This window comes from Mytilus trossulus, chromosome 7 (assembly GCF_036588685.1).
Source record: "Mytilus trossulus isolate FHL-02 chromosome 7, PNRI_Mtr1.1.1.hap1, whole genome shotgun sequence".
Lineage (NCBI taxonomy): Eukaryota > Metazoa > Mollusca > Bivalvia > Mytilida > Mytilidae > Mytilus > Mytilus trossulus.
Genome location: NC_086379.1, coordinates 38,879,527 through 38,904,808, shown reverse-complemented (window position 1 = coordinate 38,904,808; position 25,282 = coordinate 38,879,527). Strand labels below are relative to the sequence as shown.

General features: G+C 32.5%; 2 protein-coding genes across 4 annotated transcripts; both read left to right on the top strand.

Moving 5' to 3' along the window:
* The first annotated feature begins 2,065 nt into the window (after positions 1 to 2,065).
* LOC134725051 (protein SpAN-like) lies at positions 2,066 to 16,485 on the top strand. Its single transcript, XM_063588547.1, has 12 exons — positions 2,066 to 2,241; positions 3,119 to 3,176; positions 5,020 to 5,072; positions 6,427 to 6,505; positions 8,468 to 8,591; positions 9,290 to 9,465; positions 10,217 to 10,432; positions 11,313 to 11,501; positions 11,851 to 12,015; positions 13,510 to 13,630; positions 14,589 to 14,763; positions 16,180 to 16,485. The coding sequence occupies exons 1-12, from the start codon at positions 2,161 to 2,163 to the stop codon at positions 16,339 to 16,341; spliced, it is 1,599 nt and encodes a 532-aa protein (XP_063444617.1). The 5' UTR covers positions 2,066 to 2,160; the 3' UTR covers positions 16,342 to 16,485.
* A 5,344-nt stretch (positions 16,486 to 21,829) lies between these two features.
* LOC134725053 (uncharacterized) lies at positions 21,830 to 24,677 on the top strand. Of its 3 annotated transcripts, none has more exons than XM_063588550.1 (2): positions 21,830 to 22,035; positions 23,703 to 24,677. In XM_063588550.1, exon 2 carries the CDS (start codon positions 23,708 to 23,710, stop codon positions 24,659 to 24,661), a length of 954 nt encoding a protein of 317 aa, XP_063444620.1. In that variant the 5' UTR covers positions 21,830 to 22,035; positions 23,703 to 23,707; the 3' UTR covers positions 24,662 to 24,677. The 3 variants fall into 3 exon arrangements, with proteins under 3 accessions (XP_063444620.1, XP_063444621.1, XP_063444622.1); XM_063588551.1 differs by lacking the exon at positions 21,830 to 22,035 and adding an exon at positions 22,311 to 22,434; XM_063588552.1 differs by lacking the exon at positions 21,830 to 22,035 and adding an exon at positions 22,461 to 22,620.
* The last annotated feature ends 605 nt before the right edge of the window (positions 24,678 to 25,282 follow it).

The window sequence follows — 25,282 nt, the reverse complement described above, 5'->3', positions numbered from 1 at the left end:
TTGGACGACCCATTTCCTCCTGCTCTCACCATGCTACCACAAGACAACCAAAATATATAGGTTCAAATTGTGAGAAGGTAATTTATCTATAATAATAGTACGTTTTTAAAGCAAAATAACGACTTGAAACGCCTCCGGGTGCGGGAATTTCTCGCTACATTGAAGACCTGTTGGCGACCTTCTCTGCTGTTGTTTTTTTTATATGGTCGGGTTGTTGTCTCTTTGACACATTCCCCATTCTATTCTCAATTTAACATAGGACGTATATTTTTTTTCGTCATTTACAAGAAACCTGGACCAAGTACGGTGAGCAAAATATCTTATGGCATACAAAACTTTATGGCATAGAGTATTACAGTATCTAGGTCTCATTTCTCTTGCACAAATTCTTATTTTGTGATACAATTTTGTTTAATAATTTTCTTCATATTCAACCCATTTCTTTATTGTTTTGTTTCCGCGGAAGCAACTTGATTCGTCTCTTTGGCAATATTGTGCATTCTATACAGGTTCACAGAGGCGGATTTGGGGGGGGGGGGGGGGGATTTGGTTACTTATATAGGGAAGCACTGAAGCGTGACTGGAGCAGGCCCCTTCTTAAGCAGTCAGTGGACCCCCACTTATGAAAATTTCTGGATCCGCCAGTGGTTCAGACATGGGAGAACCCGGCACGCCCTCCCAAAACAGAAAATGTCATTCATAGGTAAAATTGCTGTCAATATTTTGTCAAAATATGATCCTCTTAGTTCTTATTTTCAATTGTATCACGTCAACAAAATCTAGAGCCGCGCCTGGTAATGATAAATTTTGGCCAAGTTCGAATGGAAGTTTAAAGTAGATTAGAAGCGATCATAATTAAAGATTGTTTGAGGATTAAGGGTGGTTGAAAACATATTCAAATAGATTCAAACGGCATTTATTTCTTTATTTCTGCTGAAGTTGATACACTACAAAACTTACTATAAAATGTTTCTTTCTGAATCTTGTTTTAGTCTAAAAAAAAGTACTGCATGGGTCTTGGTCCATCCATAAGCATTGACGTTGTAAATTGTTAAAACTGTATATGTGGTAAAATTAGTACTGCAGTATTTGTCTAATCACATCGAAATGCCAAAGCAGTGACAGCAAAATTGATTTTGCAAAATAATATCAGCATTGGAAGGCCGTGCTTCGTTTTGTTTGCAATTCTCCGAAAAATATGTAACCAACATTGGAATAATATCCCATAAAATATCAATTTTTATCAACTTATTTATACAGTTTTCCCAGAATTTAGTGTTGATAGGAGATCGTTGCCAAAATTAATAGTTAAAAACTTTGTTGAATCAAGTCATTGTTGAAGGCCGTACGGTGACCTATAGTTGTTAATGTCTGTGTCATTTTGGTCTTTTGTGGATAGTTGTGTCATAGGCAATCATACCACATCTTCTTTTTATATAACTTAAATAAATAGTCTAAGACATATCTCGGTCTATAAATGTTTTTTTTTACAGTCTCGTAGTTCAAAATCAAAACAAACAAGACCAACTATCATAAATCAGGATTACTTATTTTTACTTTACAATCGTGAAAGTATATAGCCTACTAGTATCTCATGACGTGCTTGACCAGGCCTCCCTGTCAGTTAAACCTTGTGAGGTATATACGAAGCAATAAACAATAATAGGTTAGACAAATTGAATTTTTTTATTACTAAAATCCTCACCCGTTCTTTTAAACATAAATTATTGCAGTAAGACATATTTGATTAATAAATTGGATTTAAGTTGGCAGTGCTTCTATTAAAACGGTTCATGTCAACAAAAAACAGGATGTGATTTCAGCAGATTCAAAGTAACAATTTTTAAAAAGTCTAGCCTGGGATTGCTTACAAGTTTTGATTACCAAATCGACAGATTATAAATCAGGAAAATTCGTAACATATTTATGTTTCCACGCTGACAACGTGCAAACGCCGTGATCAAATCATAAATAGGATTACCAAAGTTTATATAAATAAAACATTTGACATGGAATTTCGTAAATGTAGGCTCTTAATCGGGTATCGAAGTTCTTACAGGGGGGTGTCCGCTTATCAACACTATTGGCCTACTTTAATTTACATTAAAACAAACTTAGTACTCTTCCGTATTTATATAGACAGAACCTCTTACGGACAGTATGTCGATCATGGACACTCAAATCTTCGCAGTTTTATGTATGTGCTTGGTAAATGTCCAATGTCGCCCAACAGAATCTGAGGTATATATGTGTATTAAACTGTCATTCTTAAAAAAATAGGTGTTTAATGATTTACATTTTTTCATGTTTTGTTTTTACGTTTCTTGTGTTTAAATATTATATCGCTATATTGCTTGTTTAAGATTTGTTTTTAGCATTTGTAAGCTTCTTTAATTTAATTTCAATATTTAACCGAATTAGTTTTTCTTATTTATCATAATATCTCTGAACTTTTACGGAAATACATATAAACAGACTGGAACAAAAACGTGGGTGGCGTTGTTTATATCCACCATAAGTGTTTAATACTGTCGAATCGAAGACGAAAATGTGTGGTGTGTTATGATTTGGGACATCAAACATGTTATCACAGCACTGAATTTTTCCATAGATATGTTAATAAAATATACCTCACATATCTTACATCTAGAAATTGGCAATACGTGTGGGATGACAACAACACTTTAAGACAAACGAAATTATTCCAGCTTTCCAATTGAGAATTTTCCTTTTCTATATGTAGCAACATTCCAGTAGATAACATTAGAACACGACGGGTGTTACATGTGAAGCAGGATCTACTTCCCCTTTCGGAGCACCTGATATCAACCCCTGTTTTTGAAGGGGTTCGTGCTGCTCAGTCTTTAGTTTTCTATGTTGTTTCTTGTGTACTTTTATTTGACTGCATGTCGTTTTCATTTTTAGTCATGGCGTTGTAAGTTTATTTTCGATTTATGAGCTTTACTGTTCCTCTGGTATATTTCGCCCCTCTTCGATAATTAATTAACAGATGAAAGTGATATTTCAATAAGTTATTGAAATATTTTGACAAAAAAATGTTTCTTTCATAACAGAACATTTTGCAATACATATTCATTAAAACAAAATTTGTTTGCAGATTTTTGCCTACCTCAAGTCAATGAAAAATGACCCAACACTTCCAGAACAGAATTTTGGTAAGATATTCATTTATTTAAGAAATAATTGATGTAAGCTATACTTTATTGAAGTTCTAACATGGGTAGGCATTATATTCGTGGTTATTTTTGCCCGAGCGATAGTGAGGGTTAACATAACACGAATATAATGCCTATCCATGTTAAAACTACAATAAAGTATAGCTTGCATCAATTATTTCGATTCTGAATAGGACAATTAAGGTAATTTCTATATCCAATAGGTATAATTGTAAAAGTGTTTGAATACGAATACTTTATTTCTCATAAAACTACAATTACATAGTTATAGAGAACATACATAAATATAACTATAAGGTACAATTTTTACAAGCATGTGTGAACAATACAATGAAATTAACTTGGAGGACTGACTTTCACATTTATAACTTTGATAAATTTACATAGTTTTTCTAATATTACAATATTACATGAATTAAACAGTTGATCAAACTTATAGATATTAGGGTTAGACCAGCAGTATGTAGGTAAAAATTTCTTTCTTTCAAACATAAAAGATCCACAATTCATAATATAATGGTATTCGTCACCAATGTCGTTTGAGTCACAGAGACGGCAGATTCTGTCTTCTCTCTGTAAACCCTGCTGTTTGTGTAGGCTCTTCAATGAACCTTACTTTTTTATTTGTAAAGAACCAAACGGCTGGCACTGTGATTTTTCAGAGGAAGGAGTTTGAACAGCCAGCATGAACGGTTGTCGTATCTAGGTCAAATATATCAATTTCGGAATGCAACACATTACAGTCATAATAAATGAATTCGTAACATCATGACTGTGCACCATTTAAGAGTTTGAAAGTGTTTTAAAGTTGGGGAAATATATTAAGTGCATGATAATTTGATAAAATTCATTATTTTGAAGAAGTCAATATTCGCACGTGCAAACAAATTTTATTGGATTTAGAGCATGTGTTTGTTCTCAAAGCGAAAGAAGCACGTCATTTTAGAATTATCATTTAATCATAACCACAAATTTTGTACAATTCGTTATTCAAAATAATCTGTATTTGAATGAGAATGTAACGTGTGTAGTAGAACATAGTTTATGGATTTAGTTGTGCATTTCATATGATATGCTATAAAACTGCAACGCTGTTAAATTATTCATTTTGTTACTAGAGCATTCCGATCATTACCAAAACTATTTTTATAACAAATACGCTAGTGTGACCCTAGTGTATGTATAAATAACTTAATCGACGAAAAATGGAATCTGTGACGTCCATGCTATTGGTATTTTTGTCATTTGAATAAATCAGTCTGAGTGAAAGTTCAAGTTGGCTGCCACTCAATTCCTGGAAAACAAGCAATATTATAAAATTTAGGCAATATATTAATTATTTATTAAGTTAAATCATATTGATTATGGGACTTAAAGTGGAAAGTCTAGTGGCAGTGCCAATGTTAACCTTTTTATTTTCTTTCTCATACGAATGGAAGAAGTTGATTTAAAGAGAAACACAATTGCTTCCTTTCTGAATACAACTGTCTGCTGAAAAACATGTCGAAAAAAAAAAGTTTGCACAAACCCCCCCCCCCCGACCGAAAATGGTTGCTGCCTAAGGACAATTGGTTAAATTTGGTATCATGGAAAGAAACGGAAGATTATGTTTTTTTTCACTTTTGATTGAACTTGGAAAGAAACATAAAACGGATCTAATATTTTTGCAGGATTTCTTTTTTGGTTAAATTCTTGCACCAGGCCACGGACGTGTTACACATTTTGTAACCACAATCTCGTTTTGCTTTCTTAGTTTATGTCATTGCCGTAATAATCTTATACATGTATATTGAAATATTTTTTTGTAATATAATAATTTCAGGAAGAGATACTCCAGGTTTAATACAAGGGGACATTCTAGAAGCTCAGCGTGATGTAAGTGCTAGTTCAGAAACATGAATGCGAGTATATGAAACATTCACTTTTATACAAATTTTGATTATTATGATCAAATAGTTTGCTATAATAACCATCAGGTATTTGTATTCACCATCTATGTCTTCAATATCACTACTCATTTGAATTACAGATAACATCACCAATACTATAACTATTCTGCATGGATGAGTTCAAGAGGTCATTTTTGATCAAATTGACGATGTTTATTGAAAGATTTGAGCACGAAATAAAAAAATTACAAAGGAAAAATAAGGTTTACAGAGAAAATTAACTGATATTTACGCAAAGCTTCCCATTCTACCTGCATCGAAGCCATATACAAAATATTTCACATTTCAAGACAATTTAGAATCATATTCAAAACAGTGTGGTCCTGGCCATTGATTGACGACCTAAATTATGTCATTGACTGGGACAGATTAGGTGAACGATCATTGCTCACTTCTTACTTATTATAGAATTTAAACTGTGGGTCACCATAGGTTCTTAACGCCTTTAATAATAAAATAATTCGAAAAATTATTCAGGAATAACCTTTATGTTTTGATTTCTATTATTGATATAAATCAACACATCGTATTATTCCAGACTCGTTTTTCGAATTGCTTTATTTAATTGTTGAGAACCTTTGATGACCCCACAGATTCAGTGTCTTTAACAAGTACATAGTGAGCAGTGATTGTTACCGACAAACGTTCACCTAATCTGTCCCAGTCAATGGGATAATTTAGGTCGTCAATCAATGGCCAGGACCACACTGTTTTGAATATGATTCTATACGTATATTATATACAAGTGTTGCAATAGAAAGTGATAAAGTCATTTCAATTTATGATATTTACTTAAAATCCTACTCTTATCCGAAATTTCACTTAAAATTCTAGACAATAACTTGCATCCCTTAAATATTATTGAACTCTTTTTTGTGTGAACCTATTCAAAATAAGAAATAAATTGAATTCAGTTCTATAACATGTTAAAATTAATAGTACTTGATGTTCGGCGGCAAAAATCACACCCTGTTGTTCATATTAATAGATCCTGCATTATCAATAGGAAAACATGTCGTTCAGGCAAAACATATATACATCGGCCTCGAGTCGACCAATCTTTGCTCAGCAGAGAAACAGCAATAATTGCTCTCGAACTAACTCGACACGACCGCGTTTACTAAATATGGTACTAATTACAGTTTTGCTGAACTTTGTAGACAAAACGCGCGTCTGGCGTATATACAAAATTTAGTCCTAGTATCTATGATGAGTTTGTTGATATTTGTGCTGTCTAAACGTTTCATTGCAACCAGGTCTAATTTGTACCTCAATTGTAGGTTCGTAACTCTGTGGTGAATTATCAACGAACATGGACCAATAATGTAATTCCATATACATTTGCACCAAATAACTATAGTAAGTTAACATAATGTATTTGCTAAGTATACAATAGACTTAAAAACTTAATTACAAGGTTGGTTGGTTGGTTGGTTGGTTGATTGATTGATTGGTTGGTTGGTTGGTTGGTTGGTTGGTTGGTTGGTTGGTTGGTTGGTTGGTTGGTTGCATGAAGAAAACTGAAAATGTTGAAGTGATTTTTTTCCCCAAATGGTTTAGTTTTGTTTTCTTTTTGTTGTGACAAAGATTACTTCTTCTACTTTATAAGTCCAGTGCATTTTTATAACCATTTTCCATACAAACTTAATATGTTGCGTGTCGTTAAATATATCCGTATTTGAATTATCAATATACAAAGCATTGGTAAGATGAAACTATACTTCCATTTGTTTTCAAAGGAAAAAGAAAGTAACGACAAAGAAACAGACAAAACATAAATAAAAAAGTGATGCATCATTTTATTATGAAATTAGGGAAAACTATAAAGAATAATGCAAAAACTCGCAACCCGCAATGAAAGAATAAGTAGTTCGGCTTCATGTATATTACCTTTTAAGTGGGGTTTTATATATATATGTCGTGTACAAGTTGCGTTTTTGTACAGGTTATAACATGTACAAAAATATTGTACATGTTATAACTTGTATAATGCAAAAATACAAGTTATAACATGTACAAAAGTACCTCATACATGTTATAACATGTACAAAAGTACCTCATACATGTTATAACCTGTACAAAATATTGCTTAAAAATGGTTCTAACTTGTACAAAATTTAAGATAAATCTTAATGAAGTAAGATACACATTTAAATTCACCAATGCATAAAGAACAACAATAGATAGGCCATAACATGTCTCTTTCTGTAGAGGACAATGATCACAAAGTTACAGAAATATATGTTTCATGACTTATAATGGCAAAATGTGTTTTCATGTAATTGAATGTTTTATAAAGTCCATCATGGCTTAACTAAGTGTGACACTATTTACTTAAAGCTTGCATTTCCTCAATGACAATTACATCAGATACTAGTACATGAAACTAAATTCTTCCCAAAATTTTAAGTACGATGCCTAATAATTTTGGGTAATACTCCTCCCTCTCTTTTTATAGCATGCAAAGACTAAAACAATGTCTTCTATGCTTACTCTGTAAAGGCAAGAGAGAGCTGAAACAGTTCATTATAAATATCTTTGGATCTACTCTTCAACTTTTTTGGCCTTCAGCATGACTTATGTAAATTTATAACTCATTTTTTTTAAACTATAAGATTATTTCATTAGGTGAATGTCATTTTTATGTTTTAAATATATATCCTCTACTTTGAAAGGATGTATTTGTGTCCTTTGGATGTTGTCTGCTCTATGTGCGGGTTGTTATCTTTTAGACACATACCCCATTTCAATTCCCAATCTTATTTGTAGACACATCTATCCTGGCCATCCTCTTATGTCTTTAAGTGTCAACTAGAATGAAAGTATTTTACTATTGCCTTCAAAGTGAACACTCACATTTATAATTCATCAAATAAAGATATGTCCATAGGTAGTCATTAGAGAATCATAAGACACGTCCTAAGATATACATGTATCTTATGACAAGTCTTAGGAATGCTTGGTAATACCGACCCCTGAACATTAACTGTATCAAAAAAGGACAAAACACACTAACATGAAGGAATAATAAATAAGTTATAAAAATATTAGTGATGTCAATAACATCTGTTAGGATAATAGAAACATATCCTTATTTTCCGATTTTGTACAAGTTAAAACCATTTTTAAGCAATATTTTGTACAGGTTATAACATGTATGAGGTACTTTTGTACAGGTTATAACTTGTATTTTTGCATTATACAACTTATAACATGTACAATATTTTTGTACATGTTATAACCTGTACAAAATCGCAACTTGTACACGACATATATATAAAAATCAACTAACAAAAGACTGTATCGCTTGTTCTTTTATAGGTTTTACTGAACAAAACTATATCGTATCAGTCATTACAGACATGATGAAAGTAACAAGCAATTGTGTGACATTTATTCCAAGAACAATAGAAAAAGACTTTGTGTACATACAGAACGCAGGAGAGTATGTAATAATATGATAATAATATGATACTGCTTTTTACTGTATTTTCATCAAATAACTGGATTTTTTACCACCCCCCTTTTTTGATGTAGATTAGTGTCGAAGTGTCAGACGAAATAAATTATATCATATTAAGATCACACTAATTAACTGTCGCCCGTATTGCATTAGCACCGATTTTAACCTATTTGTCTGGTTGCGATATATTTATACTGAGTGAGGGTCATGTAGTGTTAAGCTTACAAACATTGTAGTATGTAAAGTAACGAAGTCTCACTACTTTTGACTTTGTAGTTCATATTGTGTTATCACGTTTCTCCAATTCTTTTACTGGACTGAACTTGTTATATGACCCATACAATTGTGCAAATTCGCTTTTAATGTGCGTTATGTAGCTCTTTTCAAACTTTAACACTACCATTTGTCATTATAAAGACCTTGGGCGTGTTTGGATATATGCCTGAGGCGGCCTATGTTACCCATAAGTAACTATGGTGTGATATTTTATACACAAACTAACAAACTATAGGCACCTATGGATAACCATAGTCCGCCTCAGGCGTATTTATCCAAACACACCCCTTGTTTTTACAATAAATGAACTTAACAACTGTTGAGATGAATTCGATTAAAGATACTAGTAGTATGCAATGAGTATACCACCCCACACTGATTGTACAATTCTTGCCTTCTTGTAGATGTAACAGTGCTGTTGGTAGGACCGGTGGGGTGCAGATATTAAACCTTGATGACAAATGCTTAAAAAATGGTACCATCATGCACGAATTGATGCATACACTTGGTTTCTGGCACGAACATACACGACCAGATAGAGATGACTATATAACAGTTCACGAAAACAATATTTTAAAAGGTATGTATGGTTATTGGATATCAAGATACATGTATTAACTTTCATTATTAATATTTGTCAACATTTTTTTTGCATAAGCTTAGATTCTCTGTTAAGTACAGAACCCGGCCAGTGATCGTCTTTTGCAACATGTAGATGGGTTCTAAAGATATTTCTATATAAGGCAGCCTGTTAACCATATGTATATACTTTAAATGAAATAGTAGTGCATCAATTATCTCATCTTATCAGTTTTTTTAATTGAATTCGGGCGTCACTGATGTGTCTTTTGTAGACGAACCGCGCATCTGAAATACAAATTTTAAACCTGGTATCTGATGAGTTTATCTATCTTTTTGATCGGATATTAACATGCTAAATCGTCTAAATAAGCATCACTTTCCAAAAAAAAATACATTCTTTAATGATCATAGATCGAGGTAAACAATTTCTTAAACAAAAAGAAAAACAAAAATACCCACTCTTAGGCAAAAACAAAATTGGCAGGTCAAAAAAAGACAAAAGCTTTCATTCAACGAAATAGGCGAAAAACAACTGCAATATTCCTAACTTCGTAAAGGCATTTTCCAAAAACAAAATGGTGATTTAAAACGAGAGATACAGGTGAAATGATTGTAAAATTTTGAAACTTCATTACCAGTAATGTTAAAGGATTTTTGTGATGTAAAGGAGTAAATAGCATTTGTAAATGCTATTATCAAAACAACTTTCTTCCTGATTAAACAATTATACGATATCTTTTCTTATTCAGAGTATACATATAACTTCAACAAAATGCCTTCAAATTCAGTATTGCTACTGGAACCATATGATTATTGTTCAATCATGCACTACTCTCCAACAACGTTTTCAACTGACCCATTGAAGCATACATTTGAACCACAACAACATGTGGAATGCGAGATTGGTCAGAGAGACTACTTAACAGAGAAAGATGTCAACAGAATACAAAAATTATACAACTGTGGTATGTATTGCATGCATTTGGAGAGAGGTAAAAGAGGCTGTCGCATCATTCAATTTGGCATCCTGAATTAATACACCCTTTCTTATACATGTACTAGAGACAAAACATATTGATTGCATATTGGCTGTTTAACGCGTAGTGGCAAACGTTTCATGTATGTTCAGGACGAGAACCACTTAACAAAAATACAACAGATAAGTCCTGTAATGCTAGATGGCCAAGTTATGGAAAATTTAAATTGCCTCTAGAAAATTAGGATAATTTAGAAAGAGATAGACATTTTGCAACGCAAAAGACCATACATGACCAATAACCCCCCCCCTACCTAAATTATTTTTGCAATGATTCTGACCTTGCAAAGAGCGTGACATGGTTGCGAACTTGTACATCCAGCACAGCGAAAAAACAACTACTCCCCACTTCGGCAAGGGTTTTACTGCCAGTCGGAAGAAGATCTGTCACACAATTTTTCAAACCCTCAGACAACATTTGGCATGGGACTAAACAGAGGAAAATTTCCATATTAAAAAAAAATTATTCCATCCAAAGAGATTTTTGGTAAAATCAAAATCTTTAAGTATCTGATTCTGTGTGGTAGTCAATAAAAACATTCATTTGCGATTCAATTAACTTATGAAGTTGTGCTGTTATTTGTTTCACTTCTTAGCGTTAATTAATATAGGCCTATAATGGACCAAAACTCTTTAAAGTATATATCTTTTGGTACAACATGAATGTTTCGTAACCCTTGCATAGTTTTATTTTAAAGTTTGCACTTTCCTTCGATATCACATGTGCATGTTTTAAAAATTACAAGATTATAGATATACGAAATAAATAGAATTATTCTGATGTTTTTGTATCTAATTCATTTTTGTAGAGAAAGTTGAAGAAATGTGTTCCAAGCCGATAATACTAAGAAATGGTAAAGTCACATTCTCAGACAGAAAAATAAGTTCCAAAATACAATATAACTGTTCCACTGGATATGTATTGGTTGGTCCATCAGAGAGATTTTGTAGAAATGATGTAACTTGGTCTGGTGACGAACCACTGTGTTTACCTACAAGTAAGAATTTCATAAGTCATCATTAAAAATTCCAGCGCTAGAATATTTAATATATACATTTATGTTAGAAGATGTTTAAAGGTATCTACTCATTTGATTAATTTTTGAAAGTCATTAGCTTTATATGAACAAAACCATTGTCGTCAACTGAAAAAAACGATAGAACAAACAGTTAAAGCAAATACATTCGACAGTATAACTTTTGACTGAAAAACACACTTATATATATATATATATATATATAGCATACCCATTTGATATCAAAATCATATTCTCTTTCCTTCATTATTACCTAAATTTGTATTTTCCTATAAAATCTCAATAGTATATTTACTATTCTATTCAACAGATAATGTTCTGAACTTTTGTAATTTTGACGATCCTGGAACTTGCAATTGGAACCCTGATATATTGGATCCCGATCAAGACTATGAAGAGTGGTCAAAACAAGCTGGATCGACAAAAACACCTCGTACTGGACCTGTCTTTGATCATACTAGAGAAACCTCTGAAGGTAACTGACAAAACATTACATTTTTAGCTCACCTGGCCCAAAGGGCCAAGTGAGCTTTTCTTATCACTTGGCGTCCGTCGTCCGTCGTCGTCGTCTGTCGTGGTTAGCTTTTACAAAAATCTTCTCCTCCGAAACTGCAGGACCAAATTTAACCAAACTTGGCCACAATCATCGTTGGGGAATCTAGTTTAAAAAATGTGTGGCGTGACCTGGCCAAACAACCAAGATAGCTGCCACGGCTAAAAATAGAACATAGGGGTAAAATGCAGTTTTTGGCTTATAACTCAAAAACCAAAGCATTTAGAGAAAATCTGACATGGGGTTAAAAGGTGAATCAGGTCAAGATCTATCTACCTTGAAATTTTCAGATGAATCATACAACCCATTGTTGGGTTGCTGCCCCTGTATTGGTAATTTTAAGGAAATTTTGCTGTTTTTGGTTATTATCTTGAATATTATTATAGATAGAGATAAATTGTAAACAGCAATAATGTTCAGCAAAGTAAGATTTACAAATAAAAAAACATGACCGAAATGGTCAGTTGACCCCTTTAGGAGTTATTGCCCTTTATAGCCAATTTTTAACCATTTTTCGTAAATCTTAGAAATCTTTTACAAAAATCTTCTCCTCTGAAACTACTGGGCCAAATTAAACCAAACTTGGCCAAATTATCGACGGGTTACCTAGTTTAAAAAATGTGTGGCGTGACCCGGCCAACCAACCAAAATGGCCGCCACGGCTGTAAATAGAACATAGGGGTAAAATTCAGTTTTTGGCTTATAACTCAAAAAAAATTCAGATGAATCGGACTACCCTATGTTGGGTTGCTGCCCCTGAAATTGTAATTTTAAGGAAATTTTGCTGTTTTTGGTTATTATCTTGAATATTATTTTAGATAGAGATAAACTGTAAACAGCAATATTGTTCAGCAAAGTAAGATTTATAAATAAGTCAACATGACAGAAATGATCAGTTGACCCCTTAAGGAGTTATTGCCCTTCATAGTCAATTTTTAACCATTTTTCGTAAATCTTAGCAATCTTTTACAAAAATCTTCTCTTCTGAAACTACTGGGCCAAGTTCATTATAGATAGAGATAATTGTAAGATAGCATATTTCTATATATTCAAGTTAATAGTTCAATGATAGCATATTTCTACATATTCAAGTTAGCCCAATGAATATAATTTGTATATATGTCTTAGGCTGAACCCACTAGAGAAGTGTATATTGATCTTAATATACATGATACCTACTATATTTGCCTAACCCTGCGTTACACGTAAGTCATAAACAATCGTGTACAATGCGTATTTTTGTCTTAATATGTCGTTCTTACACACCACTGAATTCTATAAAATATTAAGAAATTTCGAATTCAGCAAATAAAAAAAGTATAATAAAAGAGTGTTTATTTCGAAAGCTGCAAAAATCGAAAGTTATACTCCTGCAATTTTCAAAATAACGCTAAAATATCTACGTATTGTTTTAAGGTTTTTATATGTATGTTGAAAGTTCCGAAAAAATCAAACCAACTCAAAACCAAACAAGGAAATTCAGGATAAGGAATTCCAATATCAGTCACGGCGACGTCGAGGGAGGAGTCTGCATGTCGTAAGTTTTAAGTTAATTCTGATTTATTTGAATGAACTTTTCTACATTGGCTAGAGGTAGAAGGACGCCTCCGGGTGTGGGAATTTCTCGTTACATTGAAGACCTGTTGGTGACCTTCTGCTGTTGTTTTTTTTCTATGGTCGGGTTGTTGTTTCTTTGATACATTCCCAATTTCCATTCTCAATTTTATGCAGTTTTGATAAGTCAAAATCTATTTATACTTAGCAAAAATAAACACTGCAAAAGAGAGACAAAAAATATCAAAAAAAATAATCAACCTCAGAAGTCTAAAACGAACTGACAATGCCATGGCAAAAAACGAAAAACCATCTACTGTACACAAAACACAATATAGATATATTAAGACTGAATAACATGAACCATACCGAAATGTGCTCCGGAAGGGTAATTATATTCTGCTCCACGTGTTGTATCCGTTGTGCTGTTCAAACCTGTCGATTAGTCTAGATCGATAGGTCGCATTCGAAGAAGAGGACGGGATTGTGGTTACATGGAACATATTCGACGACTTCGTCAAATGAACACATTTTCTAAGCAAATGTTTTACAGAAACATGTTTTACAGTGTCGTTATAAAATGTATGCAACATTAAAGTTATAGTATTCAACAATATATTGTCCATCTTTTACAAAAATCAATATAAAGGCAACAGTAGTATACCGCCGTTCGAAAGTATTAAATCGACTGAGAAGTTACAATCTAAAATCGAGGGAAACACATCAACTATAAGAGGAAAACAACAGAAACACTAAAGTGAAACAGAAAACCAAATGACAATGTAACACACACAGAAACGAACTATAAGATAACAACTGCTATTTTCTGACTGTGTACAGGATTAAATTTATTATCATGTATGTTATATTAAGAAAACAAATATTCTAACTTTATCTGATACTAGTACCCCATAAAATATTAAAATTGATAAATATTGCAGATTTTATTCTAACACATATGGCAAAGGAATAGTTCCAGGTTCGCTTCAAGTTTACGTAGCACATTCAAACAGTTCACAAACAAAACTCATATGGAAAGATGATGGAACCAATTCACAGAAATGGATAAGAAGAATCATATCAACACAAATAAAACCAGATTCAATGGGTAAAATGGTATGTTGTTATTATACTAAAAATCGTGACAAAAGACAAACTATTAAAAATATGTGTTTACTAGTAGTTGCATAATATTTGATTTGCAAGCAGGCCCTTACTTTTACGTTTGAATTTAAATTTGTTGAATTTCGTGCTCATCAATAGATTTTATTTAAAAAAAAAGATGTGGTATGATTGCCAATGAGACAACTGTCCACAAGAGACCAAAATGACACAACCATTAACTATAATAGGTCACCGTACGACCTTCAACAATGAGCAAAGCCCATACCGCACAGTCAGCTATAAAAGGCCCCGATAAGACAATGTAAAACAATTCAAACGAGAAAACTAACGGCCTTATTTATATGAAAAAATAAACGAATAACAAATATGTAACAAAACGACAACCACTGAATTACAGGCTCCTGACTCCAGTCACATACATAAATAATGTGGCGGGGTTAAACATGTTAGCGGGATCCCAACCCTCCCCCTAACCTGTGACAGTGGTATAACAGTACAACATAAGAACGAGTATAGAGAAAGCATTGTAAAATACCAGTCCGTTCTTGGCCTCTAAGCTGAGCTTGCATTAGGAGTATATAAATATAAAAAATGATGAGGTATGATTGCCAATGAGAAAACTCTCTACAAGAGACCACATGACACAGAAATTAACAATTTTAGGTCACCGTACGGCATTCAACAATTGGCAAAGCCCATACCGCATAGTCAGCTATAAAAGGCCCCGAAATGACAAACGTAAAACAATTCAAACGAGAAAACTAATAGCCTCATTTAGGCTTTTTCATAGACCCATATCAGTCACATATTATAAATTACCCATGGCCATGCATATATTAGATGTTTCTCAACCTTTATAAGTGAGTATTTGCGGTGAAAGTTATTTTTGCAATTCACATTTTAAAAGAATAGGTATGGTTTAATTACTATAGGCTGATTCCAATATTTGTGGATTGTGTGTACCCGTATATAATAATCTAGCCAAAAGTTATGATTTATTATACAAACTCTTACATTTTATCATAAAAGACTGCAGCTCTTTAATGTTAAAAAGATCGACAGTCTTAAGGTCTATATAAAACAGTCAACGATATGGCCAACACAAAATACAAAACCGGTAATGAACTCATGTTCTCCGGAAGGATACGACGTTTCTGTTCTATCAATAGAACCATTGCAATTAAAAAAAATACAGGAACAATTCAAACAAGATTGAGGTAAAGTGAAAGTGTGTGTGGTCACGACAAAAAACAGAACTGAAGTAAAGGAAAAGCCACAACCCCATGCACTACAACTGTTGTAATAGGAAAACTAAAACGTGTTCTTTTTCACATGCTTTTAAAAACAAAAATGTTATGTTATATAAGTTATGACGTCATAAAGGTAGACTTTTTTCCTATTTTACAGATTGACATTATAATTGAAGTGGACATAGGACAAAGTGCAACGCCATGGGAAAGTGATATCGCCGTTGATGACATTTTAATTGCATCATGCAATCAAATAAAAACATACGAAGATTGGTTAGAAAAACATGCCTCTGCAATGGTTCCTCAACCGGTTGGATAAGTGAACAATTATAAAACATTGAATACTACAACTCAATTTGAGTTTATTGCGTTACTTCGAATTCTGTACCATTGTGTGTTATATATTTTTTGTATTTTGTATTTCCTCATTTTGTTATGTTATCTGAACAGATTACAGATAAGTTTATTAAAACATAATATCATTTTTTTATTTTATAGAAAAAAAATATTTATTTTTTATCTTATAGTAAAAAAGTATGAACCACGGAAAACTTTTTTTCAAGCTACTGTAACAGGTTGTGCAAATTAAACATATTTTTTTATGATATCTCAACCCTCCGCCTACATCTCTAATCTGTTTATAATGACAAGTGAATAAGAAAAGAGCCGAAAGTCATGATATGGGCAAACAACAGCTTCATCATTTCAAATTCAATAATCTGATTTAGATTTTGAAAGTTTGTTTATGGTGAAATGCCACCATTGGTTTTCCCTTATATAAGGGGACGACCATTTGATATTCTTGGGGGGGGGGGGAATAAATATCTCAGCCTTGATAATCACAAAAATAAACGGCAGGTCTTTTAAAGCCATTTTGTATATGCTATTCGAAAATATAAAATGTCACCAGATTCTTCATAAAATTCTTTTTTTTTCATGAAACAAATTCGGGAATACTTCCCAAATCTTTATGATTAAGGAATAAATATTATTTAGATATACTTGAAATGTCTAAAAATGTGTTTCATTAAACTTGAGGTACATTGTCTCAGGAACAATTACCTCACTTTTATTTATACAGGACCGTAACCACATTGAGGCAAATTCAATTGCCTCATGTAGGAAATTTTAAAACCAAACGCTTGTCTTCATATCAAATTGTTTTCACGGCGAGTGTCTTGCAAGAAGCAAGTACTGTTGATCCATGTTTTTTATTTATTTTAAGTTATTTGTTCCCCGACAGTGGTTTGTCTTTTGTTCATTGAGTACCCCCTTCAGTAATCTCTTTGTGTTGCATTCCTTTTGTAATTCAGTAATTTTGTTTTAAACTTTATTCTATTTAAGACTCTTTAGTTAATTTTTACAACTTTAAGTTAATAACTACTTTAAATTGTATCCCAGTTAGGAGCTACATCACGTTTTAATTGAAATGTGTTATGAAAACTTACTTGACATAGTTATATCGATGATATTCAGCCTCCTCTTAACTTAATTTGGACAATAAACCGCATAATTTACAGGTACCAAAGATTAAAACTCTGAAAGCCGAAACACAAAAAAACAAAACAATAAAAAACAAAAAAAAACAAAAAAAAAACAGCAGCCACATACTTTACTTTGTTAATTACATGTTTGCTTTATCCTACATATCTTTTGGTGTTGTCCTTAAAAACTAGTCCTACACTGAATCTATACATTTTACTTTGAGACCAAAATATTGTCAACAAATTATTAAAACAGAACTTGTGTTTTCAGATTAAAAGGGCCTGGGAAACGCCCAGAACGTACGATTTTGCACCATTTGTTCTAAAACTCCTTGGGGCCTCCAGCGGCTCATAAACCCTTCGTTAGATTTTTTCGCCTCGCTCCGCTCGGAATAAAAGTGTTTCAACATACTTTAAAAGGAGGCTAGTTAAAGTCGAACTTAATACCGTGTATGTATGCTATACAGTATGGAATTCAGAAGATTAATTTCTGCAGAGGTTGATGATTAATCATGATTAAATGGTGATAATGATTTGTCTACACATGTATTAATTATTGTATTTAAGAATAAATAATGAATTAAAAGTAGTGTTTTCAAACATAGATCAGTCCCTAGTTTTAATGAAAATGAAAAATCTTGCTTTAACATTGCAGAAATAAATAGCCCCCCCCCCCAAACCAACTGAATATAAAATAGTCGACCCCAATGTCTTTGTTAGGTTTTCAATCCAGGTTATGCAAAATTCATAAAGCTTTGTTTTTTAATAAAGATATACTAATACGATACCTGTAACTTGGCATTGCACAAGGTCATGTTTTTCTCTGGCTGTTTATGACGTCTTTACACTAAATCCATTAGATGTTGGAAGTGTACGGATTGATAGTTTAGTCTTAGATGCATGCTTTTTTTTATTAGTTGTTAGTGGCTTTGAACTAGCTGTCAGATAACTGCGAGTACTTTCCGATTTGTTATTTGTGTCTTTTTGTGTCGGGTTGTATAAGTACCCGGCCACTTCCACTTGTATTTTTGTCCATCTGATGAGTTAAGCCTTTTTCAACTGATTTTTATAGTTCGTTCTTATGTTGTACTGTTCGTTCTTATGTTGTACTGTTCGTTCTTATGTTGTACTGTTATACCACTGTCCGAGGTTAGGGGGAGGGTTTGGATCCTGCTAACATGTTTAACCCCGCCACATTATTTATGTATGTGTCTGTCCCAAGTCAGGAGCCTGTAAATTCAGTGGTTGTCGTTTGTTTTTTGTGTTACATATTTGTTTTTCGTTAATTTTTTTACTTGAATAAGGCCGTTAGTTTTCTCGTTTAAATTGTTTTACATTGTTTTATCGGGGCCTTTTATAGCGGACTACGCGGTATGGGCTTTGCTCATTGTTGAAGGCCGTACGGTGACCTATAGTTGTTAATGTCTGTGTCATTTTGGTCTTGTGTGGATAGTTGTCTCATTTGCGATCATACCACATCTTCATTTTAGCTCACCTTTCCTAAAAGGAAATGTGAGCTTTTCTCATCACTTTGCGTCCGTCGTCGTCGTCGTCTGTCGTCGTTAACAATTTTTCAAACATCTTCTCCTCTGTAACTACTACTGAATGGATTTGGATGAAACTTAGCATGATTGTTCCTTAGATTATCCTGCACAAAGTTTGTGCTTCGATTTTTGTTCCAAAAAACATGGCCGCCGTTACTTAAAATAGAACATAGGGGTCAAATGCAGTTTTTGGCTTATATCTCAAAAACTATTTAGCATTTAGAGCAAATCTGACATTGGGTAAAAATGTTCATTAGGTCATCTATCAGCCCTGAAATTTTCAGATGAATCAAAGAACTCATTGTTGGGTTGCTGCCACTTAATTGGTAATTTTAAGAACATTTTACAGTTTTTGGTCATTATCTTGAATATTATTTTAGATAAAGATAAACTGTAAACAACAAAAACGACCAACAAAGTAAGATCTACAAATAAGCTAATATGACCAAAATTGTCAATTGACCCCTTAAGGGGTTATTGTCCTTTAATGACAATTTTTCACAATTTGTTCATCATATTTGCAAACTTTAAAAAATCTTCTCCTCTAAAACTACTCAACCAAATTTAACCAAACTTCATTTGAATGATCAGTAGGGTGTATAAAATAAAGTGTGTGTTTTATTTTCTATTTCGTCAAAAAACATGGCCGTCATGGCTAAAAAAGAACACAGGGTAAAATGCAGTTTTTGGCTGATATCTTAAAAACTCCAGCATTTAGAGCAAATAAGACAAGAAGTTAAAGTATTTATTAGGTCAAGGTCTACCTGTCCTGAAATTTTTAGCCGAATTGGGTAACTGGTTTTTTCAGGTATAATGCCCCTGAATTGGTGATTTTAAAGAAATTTTGCAGTGTTTGGTTATAATCTTGAATATTATTATAGATACAGATAAACTGTTAATAGCAAAAACGTTAAGCAAAGTAAGATCTACAAATAAGTCAATTTGACCAAAATTGTCAATTGACCCCTTAAGGAGTTATTGCCCTATAAAGACTTTTTTTCACAATTTGTTCATCATGTTGACTTACGTCAAAAAATCTTCTCCTTTGAAACTGCTGTATCATTTTCAGCCAAACTTAGGCTAAATGAGTTTCAGAGTATCTAGTATACATTTTATATTATATTTCCTTGTATGTCAAGACACATAGCTCCTATGGCTAAAATAGAATATAGGAGAAAAATTTTTTTTTTTGCTTTTGAAGAAGATAGGACGATTCAAAGAACATTTAAATAAATTGAAAAGCTAAAATAATCATTGATGAGAGATTTAACCCCCCAAAAAAATAAGTTGAGCGATTCAGGCTCTTGAGAGCCTCTTGTTTATAAGCATGAGCAAAGTTTTGTTCTGTACAGTACAATAAGACATAATTTCAAATAACGGTTCATTGCAAGAAAACTTTCATCACTAGAAGTTAACCAATCAAATGCCCACCCCTTTTTTCCTGTGTACAAGCTTTAGTTACAATGTGACCCCAAGTTCCAAATAATTCTACAGAAGCACACACAACTTTAATGGTACTTTGAAAAACTCAAGATGATTGGTTATAACTCAGAAATGAAATGAAATACACGGCAAATGACTTTGCACAAACACTTAACACAACCGTACATATGAGGTCAAGGCCAGATAACATCGTGTTTTTATTTCAAAATGCATTACATGATTTCAATTAAAGTTTAACAATTTTGTATATACCTTAGGCGTCTTGTCTCTGATTTTTTGTATATACCTTGATTTTTTCCAAGAAAAATGTCTGTAGTATTTAACACCCATTATCTATATGGATATGTTACAAATTTAACTGATGCTATACTTGTTCTCGGGTATTATATATTGCAGATGAAGTGAAATCATTAGAGCATGCATTGGTGTACAGAAACGTTTTCTTTCCGAATTATCAAATGAGTTGTTTCTCAGTTTCTTATAAAGTCATATAAAACCTCAAAAAGAAAAAAAAATATGCATATGTTTTTTTTTTATAACAAAATGGATAGTTGTCTTCATTAAACTTATGTAGATGTACTTTTTTTCTGAAGAAAACTCTATAATTTGTCCAAATTTAGAAGAAGTATACTTTTTATCATTGCTTGCTTCCTGGATTTTACTTCAACATATTTTCTGTATTCAAAGTGACCTTCTTGTAAAAATCACAATCTAATAAAACACATTGTTTTATCTTCTTGTACGTTTTAGGCATAATATTTGCTCTCTAGGAATACTAGGTTGTCTCTCTTAGTCTATATAGATCATGGCCACTAATTCTTGTAGCTTTGTTGTTAATTTCTGTATGTAAAGTTTCATGCTCTTATATAGTTTCAAAAATTAAATCATGATTAATTTTCCTTAAAAAAATAAAGAATCCTTTGTCTTTTATCAATTACTCTTTCGTGTCGATCTTTACTCAATTTTAGTGTTCTGTCTCGTATCTTGAAAATTCCTCATTGAAGTTTTTGTTCCAATGACGATTTTTATTTATATATCATAACGTTTTTGCCTATTATCTTGAAAAACTATAAAAGATATATAGACATTTCTATTGTCAAAATAAGCACCAAGACATTATTTACAAATAAGTATGGTTGCCGAAATCATTGATACATGTACTATAAGACTATAAGAGTGATTGCCCTTAATTGATAATTTTGTTGTAAAACTCATTTTGTGCTTTAAACAGAATTTGAACATAGAAATACTTAAACTAGACACGAGTTTTTTGGCATGATTTTTTTTCTAGTTCAAAATGTTGAAGAGGGTTCTTGTAAATATTGGATTAGAAAAAGACCTAAGCGACTCCGACTCTTTTAAGACTTTATTTATTTATTATTCAAATCGATCAAACGTATTTTAAAACGCTCTTGTTGATATTATTTAATGTGTTCATTGAAGCCAATAGTAATACAACACTTTTAATGACGAAACACGATCCTTGACATTTTTAAAATTAGTTTCGTAAATTTCAGGACTAAAGAGAAATTCCATTGCCAGGTATGTTTTATAATTCATCAAGTATTTTATTTCAAAATTGCCTATAGAAATTAATATACGTTCGACTTTTTAACCTTATTGAGTTCTATTGAATATAATGTGTGTATTCTCTTAATCGATTCTAAATGCATTCACAAATACTGAAGACAGAATTATTTCTACCCGGTGTAATCTTATTTCATGATTTGTAAATAAAAAAAATACAAACCAGTTGCAGAACGTTATAGAACTGAAAATAACTACATGTATCATAATTGAATAGCACAAGGTGTCCTTTATTCAAACACAATAATCGTAAATGAAGCATTATGAATGTGAAGTGAATCAGACCGTAACATACCGGGTGGATTTAATTTTTAAAGATATTCTGTTGTTGATTTCCTGTGGCGTTGTTTTAAGGTAAGGATTAAAGAACATTTCGGCCATTTAACGTAGAAATTTAGTTTTTTAGAATCTCTATTGATTTATATCAGTTAATGTACCAAGCATTACCTGGAATCCGTTAAAAATTACCATTTTTTCACTCGATTTGAGACTTTGAGATCTTCACAATACCAACAGACCACAAGGACGTCCTTGACAATTGTATGTTTAAAAAGTTTGAACTTGTCTAAACGTACACGTCTAACATGTTAAATACATTGAATATGTAAAATCCACGAAATTTTAGGAGTTATATATGAATTATCACTGATTTGACGAGAGAATTCTAAAATCCCATACAAAATCCTGAAGCATTTTCTTCCCCATTTCACTAGTTTAATTTATAAAATTCACCTGCGGGGGAGGAATTAAGTTTATGAACATGATTAACATGAATTTTCACTACCCAATGGTTTGTTAACATTTGGATTGGCTCTCCACCCCCCCCCCCCCCCCCCGCCTTTTCTCCCGATTCTTATTTTTCTTCTTATTGTATCCAGTTATCCATCAGATTTTAGATGTTTTGTATTAACTGCTGCATATGGAATGAGACAAACGTTGAAATTGATCAAAATTATAATGCTTATCTTACATCAGTGAAACAGTAATCCATGTACCAACAACATACAATTTTTTAAGAAAAAATTATGGAGTTATAATTTGAGGTTGTAGAAGGTTTTTCGCTTATTTTATGTACTTTCTATTCAAATATTCACCAATTTTGAAAGAAATCAATCAGTAATAGTTAAGAAATTAATAAAAGATAAAGTATGCATTATTTATTTCAATTCAACAAGCCAAAAAAGAAGGCAAATATCACCCAAATCTGTGACATAGCCCATTTACTTTAACTTGACCTTAAATACATCTTATGACGCCTAACAACTCGAGCATAACCACAACAGATCAATACTAATCAATGGATTATTAGCACAGGCACGTGTATCATTGAAAAAGGGTTATCTTTTACTCTCTCTGATCTAATTTTAAAAAAGTTGGATTTTTTGCAAATACAAATGTACTTGTGGATCGGAAGAGTATAAGTGGCGAGCATTTGAAGTCAATCATTGACGCAAGTGCACTTACTAGTATGTAGTATGATAGTATCATACTACACATTAGTAAATAAGAATCGGGAGGAAAGGGGAGGGGTAGGAGAGCTAATCCAAATGTTAACACACCATTGTGTAGTGAAAAATAATTTGATTAAATGCATGCTTTATTTCTTAATTAATTTTTTTCAGACACCATGGACAAAGTTACTATAGCTGAATTATTTAGAAAACTAAAGATTTTAATTGGAGGACTTATATGCATTGCTATAATTTTGCTTCTTTTAATAATAACAATAGTTCTGAGATTCAATAGGAACATACAGATGTCAGTGGTACCAAAACAATTCAGTGTACATCCAGTTTCAGAGACAACTGTGAACGGTATACCTCTTATAATTCATCAAACGTGGAAATCTAGTAATGTTCCTGAGAAATGGAAAGATGCACAAGCTTCTTGGACAGAACAATCTGTTAAATATCCATTAACGCGTAAATACAACGAATTTGTGTATATGTTATGGACAGATAAAATGTTGGACACTTTTATCAAGGAACAATATCCGTGGTTTTACAACGCATTTCACAGTTATCATTTTCCAATTTCTCGAACAGACGCAGGGAGATATTTTTTATTATACCATTACGGTGGAATTTATTCTGATTTAGATATAGGATGTAATAACCAGTCTATAAGAAAGATATTATCTAGTTTTAGAAGCTATCAAGGAGTCGGTGTTATGGAAGTTAGACCATACGGATTTTCATTGGAAGTGCTCGTGTCGGCAAAAGGACATCCATTTATGAAATCAGTGATATCTGGTTTGATACCTGCTCAAGCAAGATATCCAATTCCATACCTAACGGTATTGCTATCTGCTGGTCCTTTATATTTTACTGCAAAATATGGATTATATAAAAATAAGCATGAAATACATATTGTGAGTCCTGCGTTGTATGAAGGGAAATATTTCAAGCATTATCATGGTGGAACCTGGCATAGTTGGGATGGAGAAATAATTTGGTGGTTTTATAACCATGGCCCTTTACTTGTTATATTGATGGTATTAGCTTTAACAATTTTTGGAATTGTAACGTTTAAAAAGAACTACATGTCTATAGTAAAGCCGGGAAATTATCATGTAGCATAAAATTGATATTACCAACTATTGTGTTCACGCTCTTTTATTTAGGAGGCAACTCAATGTTCATGTCTTTAAATGTCAAAACCATTTTCAATTTGATATTTCGACCTCTATTGATCATGTTGCAGATTTACAGTTTTGTTTTTTTCTTTGTCGAGTCGGCTAAAAAACTTCTGTCACAGAAAGCTCGACAAAGGGAATGATGTTAAGGTGTGTATGTCTGTCTGAAAGGTATCATCTGACTTTGACCTCACATTCATGGTTATTGGGTCAATATTAAGTTTTCATGGTTAACTTTGCTTCTTAGATACTACAACAATATATAAGCAATATGTCAACTATATGTCATGCAGATTTATTGTAGGTTGTACTGTAACTTGTACATGACTGTCTGACATGGTTTTATCTGACCTTGACCTCATTTTCATATTTCATTGGTCAATGTTTGGTTTTCTTGTTTTTAGCCTATTCCTTAGAAACTATAAGCAATATGTTAACTATATGTGGTGTATTGAACTACTGTAAGGTATACATGTATTTCTTGTTTGGTTTAACTTTTGTCTCATTTCCTTGGATCATGTTACCTTTATGGGAAACTTGTAGAAAAGCTTAATATGTAGGACTATC

Bases quoted from the DNA above. Each gene is read 5' to 3' on its own strand.
- LOC134725053 (XM_063588550.1), top strand. From the start codon at position 23,708: ATGGACAAAGTTACTATAGCTGAATTATTTAGAAAACTAAAGATTTTA.
- LOC134725051 (XM_063588547.1), top strand. From the start codon at position 2,161: ATGTCGATCATGGACACTCAAATCTTCGCAGTTTTATGTATGTGCTTG. The intron at 6,506-8,467 runs GTAAGTTAACAT...GTTCTTTTATAG, and splicing joins ATTTGCACCAAATAACTATA to GTTTTACTGAACAAAACTAT. The intron at 8,592-9,289 runs GTATGTAATAAT...GCCTTCTTGTAG, and splicing joins TACATACAGAACGCAGGAGA to ATGTAACAGTGCTGTTGGTA.